Source organism: Syzygium oleosum, unplaced genomic scaffold, assembly GCF_021117445.2.
Source record: "Syzygium oleosum isolate NSW1041296 unplaced genomic scaffold, Sole_v2.1 Sole_v2.40, whole genome shotgun sequence".
NCBI classification, from domain to species: Eukaryota; Viridiplantae; Streptophyta; class Magnoliopsida; order Myrtales; family Myrtaceae; genus Syzygium; species Syzygium oleosum.
Genome location: NW_026607524.1, coordinates 2,371,603 through 2,384,364, shown reverse-complemented (window position 1 = coordinate 2,384,364; position 12,762 = coordinate 2,371,603). Strand labels below are relative to the sequence as shown.

The window sequence follows — 12,762 nt, the reverse complement described above, 5'->3', positions numbered from 1 at the left end:
TAGGCTCGCAATTCGTGTGTTCACACTAGTACACACACAAAGCTATCAATACTTACAAGTTCCGATTGGAGATTGGCAACTCACTCGCACAACCGGCGAAGTGTGTTTTGAAATTTCGGGCCTTGAAAATACCAGGAAACTGAGGTTGATATTATAAAAAAATCATAAAAGTCACAACTTTGAGAATAAAATGTTTGAAAAATCTCAGCTTTACTGGAATCAATGTGAAGGAGGAACCACATTTTCTTCGCAATTTCCATAAGAGATCAATGTCCATTTAAACGAATATGAGTCCAATGCCAAATCAACCAATAAACATATGATAGAGACGAATCAAATCCTGACAAATCAGCATTTGATTTAAATATCAGTGCAATTTTATTCGGTGTACAATTTCAATCGGCAAGCAATTTCATTTTATCATCGTTCAATCTACCATGGAAGTGCAATCATAACGTGCAATCTTAGTCTATATTCAATTTCATGTAACTTTTTCGCAATAGCTAATAGTTTCTGAGTATGAATGGCTTTTTGGGTTCTTCTATTTATGAAGGAAGGCTGCAGGTGGCTTCCAGGCAAATGGCGCGTAGTACCAAAGTAATGGCAAGTGAAACTCATTTTAAGTTGTCCATATACATCCAACATCTAACCATTCATCAACACGCAACTCATATTTCCGAGACCACCTCCTCCTTTTCGACGACTTTCATCAATTATTTCCTCAACTTAGCCTGAATGCTTTTGTTTGCTTATGAAGGAAGGTCGCAGGTGATTTCCAAGCAAACGCAGTGGAAGTGAGCGATTTCACTCTGTTGCTTTGTCAAGTTGTTGCAAGGATCAGACTCAAACTTCCCGAGTCACCGGGCGGACTCAATTCGGAGATCAATACTCCATCGTCCTCTCGGAATGAAGAGAAAGTGGGAGGGAGAAGAGACGGCTCTGACAGCTCCGGCAAGTAGTAGTCGTGATGATGGATCGGGGAGGGGCTACGAGGTGTTCCTGAGCTTCAGAGGACCCGAAACCCGCTTAACCATCGCTGATTGTCTCTACAATGACATGATTCGTGTGGGGATCCGTGCTTTTAAAGACAATGAAGAGCTCCGATTTGGCGAAGAGATTGAAGGCGGCCTCTTGCAAGCAATCAATGACTCCAGAATTTACATCCCGATTTTCTCCAAAGACTACGCTTCAAGTAAGTGGTGCCTCCGTGAGCTGGCACGCATAGCGGAGTTATCGAGAGATAACGATGAGAAAGTGATCCTCCCTATCTTCTATGACGTGGACGCGGATGATGTCAAGCTTAAGACCGAGTTATATCGGAAAGCCCTCCAAAAGCACGAGAGCAACTCCGGGAAGGATTTAGCAAAGAAGTGGGAGGAGGCTTTAAGAGAGGTTGCCAGAATTAGAGGAAGGAATCTAAAAGATCACGGGTATTGTTTGCTTCTCCATTGACTTTATTTTCTTATTGACATTTTCGATTTCTTGTTCCTTCAAAGAATAATTAGATTCAGTTTGCTGCTGTCCAACCATGTGTAATGTTTGGTTGGATTTGACGCAATGAGGGAGCCCAGAATTTTGCATAGAGGGCGAGGTTTCTTGCACAAATTGACTTTTCATTTTTAATTCCGAGTTTTGATAATAATTAGTGTTAAGGTATTTCAACTTAATTAATTAATCTATAATGGAAAACAACCAAGATATCCCTGAAGATCTAAGATGTGATAAAACAGTATGACCTATGTGTGAAAAATAAAAAAAAAATTAAGTTTCTTAGCTTCAATTGCATACTGTACATAAAGTTAAGGACTCCTGGTATCTCGACCTTATGCCCATGATGTTTGCCTAAAAAATTAGATTGAGTTTGACATTAGATTTTTTTTTCTTTTGTTATACTAATGAAAGCTGAGGAAGAATCAGCCCAAAATAGGAGAGCTCAGTAAGGAGCTTCTTTATGTGTTCCGAGCTATTAATGGTTATAGTTAGTTCATTCATGTTAGTGTATGGTGTACTCTAGGGAGACGAAAAAGTGCGCGGGAAACTTACGGCCAAGAGGAAGAAATGATGGAGCTGACCCCCTTTGGGATTGACCCAGTGACGAGGACGTTCCCATACTTTTAGCTGAGGAACCGATCGTTGTGGATTCGGTTTTGGCCTTAAGGAGTTCATATGTTTTGCTACTGTTTCCCTTGAGGTCATCGGTCAAATACGGTCATACCCCTGAGTTACACAGAAAATAATGAAGCTTTTGTATGATGGTTTTTCTAGTTGGTTTGAGTATACAAGACCGAGCACTACAAAGATCTTGGCATCCCTTTATCCGAAAGAACATAAAAAAGATCTCTACCTGTTTTAGAGGCTCAATCCTCCGTTCTATTTCTAGTTACAGGAAACCTGAGTTAATTTGCAAAGGACTGACTTAAGTTTAGGAGGATTATGGATTTTGGGCTTTTACTTTCATCGTGGTGGGGCAGGAGTCATAGGCTCCTCTAGTGGCTGTGCATACGGAAAATCTGCGGCCTTAAATTGAACATTCTTCTATAGGTGATCTATATTTTGTCACCGTCAAACACCCTTTATGCTAGTAAAAAATTTAAAAAAAAATTTGGTTCATGCTCTTGCTTTAACCATGGAACTATTCATGGCCCCGGGTCTAAATTAGCCAAAAATTCACCTATGGGACTTCTGGGTAGTTATAGTTATGGTTAGACGAATCTAGGAACCTCCAGAAAATGGATAAGTAATTTAACAATTCTAATTACCTTGAGATATGTAGCTATTCTGTACCCTAGTTTGTGGTGGTTTTTCTACAAACCCTAGTCGTTACTCTCTGCTTACCAACATCCTTCTTCATTAATACTTACTGTTTCTGTTCTGCTCACTATATCCGCCAACATCATTGCCAATGGAGGAAGAAGAACGGGTGGATCCGAGAATGGGGAAGGGCAGGCCCATGACCGACCATGCCCAACCCGTGCCGTGCAAATTTTAAAGTTATCAATTTTAAATTACCAATTTTAATTTGTGCTTCACCAACTTCTTTTTCAATTATTTTACCAACTAGTTTTAACTTACCGTCTTTTATTTGGGTCATTTACTAAGTTTATTACATCATTTACCGATGTACAACTTTTGTACGACTTAACATATCGTTTACTTCACATTTCAAAATTACCAAGTCTAGTACCAAATTACTAACTCTAATATAAGTGTCGTATTAACTAATCTCTAAGTAAGTTACTAACTAGTCTAAGTTTTTATTTTGTCAAAACTAACTAGTTTAAGTTACTCATTCTTATTTGAGCCATTTATCATTATTTAAATTTGTTTCAAAATCACCAATCTTTATAATAATATTTGTTAATAATTCACCAACTTTTATTTGTAAGGTTACATTATTAGGCTCCGAATTCTGTTATTAAATTACCAACCATAATTTAAGTTACTTACCAATTTATGTCGATTAAAGTACCCAATAGTTTATTGTTATCAATAAAGAATTGGTAACCTCAAATTAGTTGTAACTTATTTGGAGATATGTTTGTTGGTAACTCAAATTAAGGTTGATATATATTCTAGAAAGTATTCCTCGTCGTCGTGTACATTAAGAAAAATGCTTTTGAGCTAATATTCTTGTTCCTTCAAGGTAATTGCTTAGCGAGATTTTTTCTTTTGCCACCTTCAAACTCATCCCAAGTGCTTGAGGAGATAGATGATTAGGACCGGGTTTACCAAGGACTTGATATCTAGGCAAACCTCTAGAGGTCTCGCTATGTGTGACAAGAAGAAACCAACCACTGTAAAAAAAGTATAAAGTGAAATGGAGGCATAATTATTGAAGCAATTCTAAATTTATTGTATGGAAGCCAATTCACTCTTAAACATTTCAATTTTATCAACGTAGTTATAAACCTTTGTGTAAAATTTCAATATAATCATTTTGGCCAATTGTTGCAGAAAAGTATTAATGTGGTGTCCAATCATCATTGGCCATCCTACGTGACACACTAACGTGAACAATTTTACTCAAAATGACGTCCTACGTAGATTGCCACATTAGTCATTTCTGAAAGAAATTGGTCAGAATGACTATATTATAATTTCATGTATAGTTTTAGGATCACATTATTAAAATTGAAAAATTTATGAATGAATTGGCATATGTTGAATAGATTTAGGAATGATTTGGTAATTTTCCCCTGAAATGGAAGGGAAAGGAATGAAACCGAGGTGCACAACCTGTTGAAACCCAACTGCGCGGCAATTATTAGGTGACAATATGTCGGAGCGACTTCTAGTCTAAGCCTAATTAGACCCTCAGTCATGAAATAACCTTTTCCCGCCATTTACTGGACCAATGAACCTTGATAGTAGTAGCTTTCAATTGTGATGAAGGTCCCTCCTCCGCCTCCTCCCCTTGAAAGAATCTGTTTTTCTGGTTTTTTGTTTTCAAATGGCTCACAGCTACATGATCACTTTTTCTGTGTTGGTTGCTTTAAAAGCAAATTACTTGGAACTTGATGATAACCTTCCAGTGCCACGTAATGCATGCACGGTTTCCATATATTTGGTTTTTTAATTTGAGATGATTGCATCTTATGTATGTGGCAGCCTAGATGAACTTAAAAATCTCACGGTCAAAGAGGTTTCTAGTTTGTTATGGACAAGACGGACAGACGTGCCTGATCATTTGGTGGGAATTAAGGGCCCAATGGATGACATTATGAAGAAGTTAGATCTAGGAGCTTTGGATGTACGGTTTATCGTGATTCATGGTATGGGTGGCATCGGAAAGACGACGCTAGCTGATGTCGTCTTCAGGCAAATCTCCCCTCAATTTCAAGGTCATTGCTGCTTTATTAAAGATGTTCGGACTCATGATATAATAAACTTACAAAAGAAATTATTGTTTGATATTCTCAATCCGAGCTGCATAAACCTCTCCTTCGTTGATGAAGGGGCTGACATGATCAAGACGAGGTTTCATGACAAAAAAGTCCTCATTGTTCTTGATGACATCGACAATCGGGACCAAATCATGAGACTTGCAGGCGAGCCCAATTGGTTTGGTGGAGGAAGTAGAATCATCATAACAACAAGGAACATTGAATTCCTAGTAATGGAAGGTGAGGATGAAAATGTCCAAGCCTCTAGAGGTGGACAATTTTCATTCTATGATATGCCAGAGATGAATTCACACAATGCTCTTAAACTTTTCTGTGAGCGTGCCTTGGGATGTGCCGAGCCTCCGGCTGATTACATAGATATTTCAAATAAGTTAGTCAATGTGCTTGGACGACTTCCGTTGGCTCTTGATGTCGTAGGTTCCACACTCCGTGGAAAATGCCATAGAACATGGGAAGCCGTCCTATGTAAGTTAAAGAAAGTGATGAACGAGGATGTCAAGAAGAAGTTGATGATAAGCTATGAGGCCTTGGACTCTTGTCAACAACAGATTTTTCTTGATATCGCATGTTTCTTCATTAACCAAGAGAAAATAACTGCAATTAAATATTGGGACGCGGTTTTTGGGTATCCCACCGAAATTGAAGTCAAGATCCTCACACGTATGTCACTGATAAAGATCATGGACTATGATAAATTATGGATGCACGACCAACTTAGAGACCTCGGAAGGGATGTCGTCCGCTCGGAAAGTTGCAATATACTTTTAAGGGGTAGCAGATTGTGGTCACCCAAGGATGCCTTCCATGCAGTGCAGAGAAAGAAGGTAATTTTTACCTCTAAATGTTTTTTTGTTTATTCAAATAGTAACATAACCTTTTCAATCTAACTTAGTACTCATTGGTTGCCACTTTGATCTTCCAGTTAACGGAGAACATAGTAGCGCTCAATCTTGGCATACATGAACCTGATGCGACGTACAGATTTAAACGCAAGGAATTTGCGATGTTGGTCAACCTTAGGTTCCTTCAATTGGACCATGGAAGCTTGGAAGGAAACTTTAAGGATCTTTTCTCCGAGTTAAGATGGCTCTCTTGGAGCAATTGCCCTTTGGAATTCCGAGCTACCAATTTAGGAATGAAGAACCTAGCAGTTCTTAAGCTTTCTGGGAATAATATTACTATGATCTCACGACATACTTTTGCATTACATTTACTCTTCCTCTTTTCTGAGTTTCAACTCAATTGCTTTATAGGTAGCAAAACAGTTGAAGGTCCTAAAACTCGTGGATTGTTGGTCCCTTACAAAGACGCCCCCATTCTCCACAATCTCGAAACTGGAGATATTGATTCTCACAAGATGCACTAAACTACGTATGATTGACGAGTCCATCGGCAATCTACAACATCTTAATCAGCTAAAAATAGAATATACAGATATCGAGTCACTACCAGAGTCCATTGGCAGTCTACAATCTATAACAAAGCTAATAATATATTCTCAGAGACTCTCGGTGTTGCCTTACTCAATTGGTAATTTAGTGAAGTTGAAGCATCTAATCTTGACATGCCATGAACTTCGAAAGCTTCCCGACTCTATTGGACAACTGGAGTCGCTGCTTGAGCTAAATGTCACATGGACAAGCATTAGAGAATTACCTTATTCCATTGGAAACCTAGAAAGGTTGAAATTTTTTATGATCCCAAGTTGCGGATTAGAAAAGCTACCAGACTCGATTGGGAGGCTCCATTCATTGGTCAAGTTGGTTCTGAAAGAATCAAACATCAGGATCTTACCTGATTGTATTGGAAATCTCAAAAACTTAAAAGTACTAGATCTGAATCGTAGCTATATAAGTGAACTTCCGAAAACCATAGGAATGTTGGAAAATCTGGAAGAGTTACATGCCTCCTCTACACATCTGGAGGGGGAAATTCCAAGTGAAATTGGGGCACTATCCTCGTTGAAAATTCTAAACTTATCCTTTAGCCGCTTTAGTGGATTGCCAACAACCATCAATCAGCTTACAAATCTCCAAACACTTGATTTACGGGAGTGTCATTCAATTCGACAGCTGCCGGAGCTTCCAAAGAGTCTAACGGTGTTACGCTTATCATCGAAGTCGTTGACCAATATCCCCGACTTCTCAAATTTAACCAATTTAGTTGAGCTTTCTATAATCGGAACATTAGTGCAAGAAGCCCAAATAGAGGGGCTCGGGAGATTACGTGCTCTGAGGCAATTGACCCTCCGCGTTGGAAAAATGGCCTTGCCTCCAACCGATTTCAGTTCCCTCTCTCAGCTACAACGCCTCCAGGTAAGTTGTGCCGACTCCCGATCTCTTATCAAGCTTCCATCCAGCCTTCGAGAATTGTCTTTAGAGGATCTCCAGTCACCGATTGATTGGTCACTTTTTTCCAACTTGGAGAATTTGTCAACACTGTGTATTAGAGGATATACGCTCGGAGAGATTCGATTCGAGGTCCTTGGAAAGCTACCGAAATTCAATGAATTGGGGATGTCCGACTGTCCATTGCTCGAGACGCTGTCCGTTCCGCCAGGTCTGAAGGAGATCCAGTGTTTATATTTGTTACAGTTGCCTCGGCTAACTGAGATTCAGGGTTTGGGAGAATTGAAATCATTGCGGACATTGCGGATCTGGACTTGCGATTCCATCAAAAGCTTAAACGAATCTGATCTGTCTAATTTACATAATCTGAAAAGATTGGAGATCTATTCGTGTGCATCACTGGAGAGCGTGCTGGGTGTGCCAAAATCTTGCCAACTCGACGTCCGTGGTTGCCCGAGGTTCAACAGAGACGGATAAGGTATGTATCATTTGATTGGCAAAGACAGTCGATGATAGTAAGTCCATAGGATTAGTGAGGCTTCTTAAGTAGACGGTCTTTGTTTTTTCTTTCAATGTGTTAGAGATGAAACCTAAATGTTGCTGCGTCCTGTTTTGTGAGTTTTCCTTTAGCTAACCTTTCATCTTTGTTCTGGAACCACCTCTTGTATTCATTCGTCCTGTTATCTCTGAGGGAAAATCCTTTTTCATGTTTGGTGAACATGCGATACTTTCGCTCACCTCGACGGTGGTGATTCTTAGTTGGTTTATGCTGCGCATCAGCATAATGTCGAGGTTGACATGCTTCACGGCACCTAACTTGTTGTAAGTTAGAGGTGGTTGAGAGTACTGGTCTCACCTTATGGAGTGTTTTTTTAATTTCACTCGAGAACAATCATGATTTGTGAGGAATGAAATATTGGAATTAATGCCTGGTTAGCGGAAGAGTGAAGCCTCAAGTCTTGAGTCACGGTGTGCTTTGTGAAGTCTCTTTCTCCATTCTATTATTTAGCCATTTATGCGTGAAATTTGCGCTAGGAGACCATTGATATTGGAGTAAACTGGTCGATATGGTCAAGCCACCATGTTGTTGAAGACTAGGTTAGTTGCATTGAATTGTGCATTCTGCAATTTCTGGTGCTAGGAATGAGTAACTTTGTGCCGTACAGGAAAATGTGAAAGAGATGTTCTTTGACATGAGCTGAAGGGGTTGTAATATGTTATGCTTCTTCGTCATAACTGTGGCATTATCCATACATGTTAGTTTTCAGTGCTAGAGGCTATGTACTAGTTTAAATGTGAATTTCAGTTTCGAAACAGACTATAGGGTCGTGCATTCGACACACTCCCATATTCATAAGATTTATCACCTGGAAAAATTTCAGATAGAATCTTTTTGCATTCAATTTGCGTGCACTTGAGTTTGCTAATACTTTGCTTAATTACAAGATTTAAGTGACTGGCCTGCCTTGTTCAGCTCCTGCATTTTGTCAATAACGAAACTCCTTATGGGTTATCATGGAGAGAAAAGGAATGAACATAATTATTCCCTTTGATCTATAAAAATATTTAAATAATGTTAGGTTTACTAAGAAGGTATACAGAATTTGGTTTGACAAGAGGTATTTTCAACAATCAACTAACTCAATTTTCCTCTACATCATTTCTCTTTAATGCTCGTTCTCAAAAGAGAGTGAAATCACATTTTTCTTCTCTTGTTGTTTGCTATTCGTTCATTCCCTCCCATCTTAAATTACCAAACACAGTTGGGGAAGATGTTGCAATTTGTCCATAAGGCATTTACATTCTTGAATTCTTATTTGTTGTGCTGATGACATGTCTTTTTCTTTTTCCTTTGCTGTTTTGAGCTGGGTCTATGAATTTGATGACTTTGACTCATCGATGGATTAAATTAGGCAAATGTAATAATTATTAGCTTTCTTCATCTATTTATGCAATCAACTATTCATGTTGAAATGTCTACAGGTGTAATGGTTGGGTATCTATATGAGCAACTTTTAGTTGCTTATAGGGTAGACCTTTTCTGGCTAACAATCCTATTCCGCTAAGGCATTCAGTGGCTTAATGTACCCAGTATTAACCTTAGCTTTTGTTTACTGGGGTACTTATTTTCAGTACTCATAATTAGCTTAATCAAAGTACATTATTATTTCATAGATCTTGGTAAGTCAGTCAAGTAGTAGACATGTTGGGGGACTGAAACTTGAAAGATCTGCGACTTGCTTTCATACTCTCGAGTGTGCTTCCCACATACTTCATGCTATCTATCGCTTAATTCACTTCATCTTGTTGGATGAGGAATTTGTTATTTTCTTTGAAAAAGGGGTTGTTCCTCATACTCAACATGTGCGAGGATCCTATTATTGTTTTATGAGTGTCTTTCCTGATCGAGTATCTGGACGAGCAATACTAATCTATGTCGTAGGTTCCCAAGTGTCTGTTTTTTGTTAAGTGCTTTACTTTTCGTGTAACATCAAAGTCATCTTTAGGTGGTAAGCTGTCTAAACCTCTTTTTGCAGATTGACAATCTAGCGAAGGGAGCTTATGGTCAGGCTCTGCAGAATCTCAATGAGATGAGGCTTAACTACCTACCATTGTTTCCCTGATTCATTCTTGTGAGTGAGCGAGATTATGCATGGATTTTGTTCAACAAAGTTTATTTAAGTGCATTGGTTTTGTCTGAGCTGTAGCTTTTGTTTATTCTTTCCGGTGACTCATTCTCTCTGTCTCTGCTAATAATGTGGTTAATGTTAACTTGTTAAATAAACCTACTCATCCTCTCTATCTCAGCTGATAATGTGGTTAATGTTAACTTGTTAAATAAACCTATTTGATCTTCGTGTCTATCATTCTTACATTTGCTGATGAAATGTTTTTGCACGAGCTCCTCTAAGGCCATGGTCAAATGTTTTTTTAAATGGACTTCTGGGCTTTGGCACGACACACATTGTTGGTGCTGCAGCAGCAGCTTGTTCTCTTCAATCCATCTCAGTGAAAGGCTGAGATGTTGAATAAGTACATTGGTACTTCTGAGCCAGCTATTAGAGGCTTCTTTTCAACTACACTTATGATGATTGAATTCCATTGTGCAATCTTGTATTAAGCTTTGTTATTTCCAAACACTTCACAATTTTGTGCTTTCTTCTGTTTGTTTTGGATGCATTTAATAGAGGTCCCTTCAGGTATGCTAGCAATCGAAATAGGATAACTAACAGGACCAATGAGGATCCTCCTGCTGCGGCCAAGGTGTTCTGATTAAATTATTTTCAACAACAGCAACGAGGATCCTCCCATAACCATTGACGTGGCCAAGTTAAAACGGTTGATGAGTTTCCTCACGCATGAATGAGAGGTTCCTCTATGACCATTTGATTAAGAGTGAGATTAAGATGTAAAATATTTGAAGCTTTTCTCTACTAGATATTTGAAATTGGTGATGAAATGTCTACTGGATTTTCTATTCTGCATGTTGATGGCATTGATCTTGTCAGCAAAATGGAGAGATTTTGAATATTTGAGAGTAACGACAATTAGAAAAATACAGGTTTGGATATATTCTCGAAGGCAGCAGCTGCAGCACCTTGCCTTCTCTTTTTCGATGAATTTGATTCCATTGCTCCAAAAAGGGGGCATGATAATATGGGGTCACTGACCATGTCGTCAATCAAGTTAGTTTCTTGCATTCAATGGCACTTATAAGGTGGTCATGTGAAATCTATCTAATGGTATGACTCACTACTGGTATGTTATTCTTTGGTGCAGTTTTTTACTGAATTCGGTGGTGTCTCAGTTTAACCGGTGTGTTTGTGTTTGCGGAAACAAGGTAATAATTTTGTTTTAAATGATAACAAAAAGTACTCTCTTCCAATAGCACACTAACTGTCAACTGCTATTGAAAATTGCATGGCCATTATGAATGCTTTGACAAACATTTTCTACGAAGCATGTAGTATGGATACTATGTAATAACCTTCAAGGCAGACTATAAAATGCTAGACATGACTTTTCCTTGATTTAGAACTGTTTAACTTCGGATACACAGTATTGGTTAAACTACATATGTATCAAAATGAAGGTAACAAAAGATGGGATTGCATGAATTACTTTTTAGTTGCTGAAGTAGCTTACAAGAAGTGTATTATCCTGGTCTTGAGCCTCTACAACGGCATCAACTGATGCTGATTGTTTGAGTCTTGTGACATCGAGCATGTGCAATTTCTCAGTCATCATGAAATCTCTGCTGCATGAGGTGCTCTTTTGTTTTGCTCAGGGTTCATCTATCTCCTAATAATTCTAATTCACTTTTCTTTCTAAGGATGCTTTTTCTTTATTTTCTTTCTAAGGATGCCAACTGAGTTGAATTTGATGTGAAGCAGTAGAGCGCACTTACTTGATGCTGCACTTCTGAGACCTGGCTGGCTCAACTTATGTTCTGTGATTTTCCTTCTATTCAGAAGAGGCTGGATATTCTTAGACTTTTATCCAGGAAGGTAGAAACTTAGCTTCCATCCATCTGCCAGTGCTTTTGCTTTTAGCATTTCATCTTTGACATGGTCTGAAATAGGTGGTACATATTGAAATTTATGGGATTACTTGTTAAAGAACTATATAACTGCAATCCTACTTTTTCAAGAAAGATGCATCGGAAAGATTACATATGAACAGAGAATTGCTTAAAAAGAAACAAAAAGAGTTAGAAACAGAGTCAATTTGAGCGGCTAAAGATCCTGTTTAGAACTTATGGCATCTGACAGAGTACATTTGGTGAAACACGTTAAGTTAAAGGTTAAAACCCCTTCTCCGATGGAGTTCTCTAAAAGTCCTTCCGCCCCAAATCACCCCAAACATTGTAAATAACAAGAGAACATTGTAAAAGGCGTTGTGGGTTGGATCTGCAACCCGCTCAGCTGAGGCTTGGGTATGTTTAGATGTCCAATAGTAAATCACTTTCAACCTCGAACCTTGAGACTGGTAGATTCAACATCTACTGATGTTGCTCAGAAAAAAAAAAAGAAAAAGAAAAGAGGAAGGCCTTTATAGCTGATTCCATGAAACGGGACTAAGACTTACCTTTGGGTATCATTTAGTATAACCTTTCTAAGACTTCGTCATCCTCTCCTTTTCTTTTCTTTTCGCTAATTAGGAAGCTATTGGGTGGATTCAATTAATTATATTAATCCGATTCTGTATAATCAGTCAGTAAAAATGGCAACCATTGGGCAACGCTGAGGTTTTGCTGAGTGTATGCTCTAATGCCCTTGTGCAGCTTCCTTTGGCTAGTGACGTGGACTTCGATGCTATAGCTCATATGACAAAAGGATTCAGCAGAGCTGATCTTCAAGCTCTGCTTCTAGATGCACAGCTTCAAGCTGTTCACGATCTTCTAGACAACAACGAGGGCGGTCAGCATAGGATAAAGCCAATTATAACCGACTCTCTTCCAAAGTCCGTTCCTTCAAAGGCGAGGCCATCAGCCTCAAATGTCGAGAAGA

At 38.7% G+C, this 12,762-nt stretch overlaps 1 protein-coding gene across 1 annotated transcript; it reads left to right on the top strand.

Moving 5' to 3' along the window:
* The first annotated feature begins 571 nt into the window (after positions 1-571).
* On the top strand, positions 572-11,044 carry LOC115668174 (disease resistance protein RPV1-like). Its single transcript, XM_056305901.1, has 5 exons — positions 572-1,430; positions 4,609-5,728; positions 5,827-6,105; positions 6,158-7,730; positions 9,790-11,044. Exons 1-4 carry the CDS (start codon positions 907-909, stop codon positions 7,727-7,729), a joined length of 3,495 nt encoding a protein of 1,164 aa, XP_056161876.1. The 5' UTR covers positions 572-906; the 3' UTR covers position 7,730; positions 9,790-11,044.
* Positions 11,045-12,762: the final 1,718 nt, after the last annotated feature.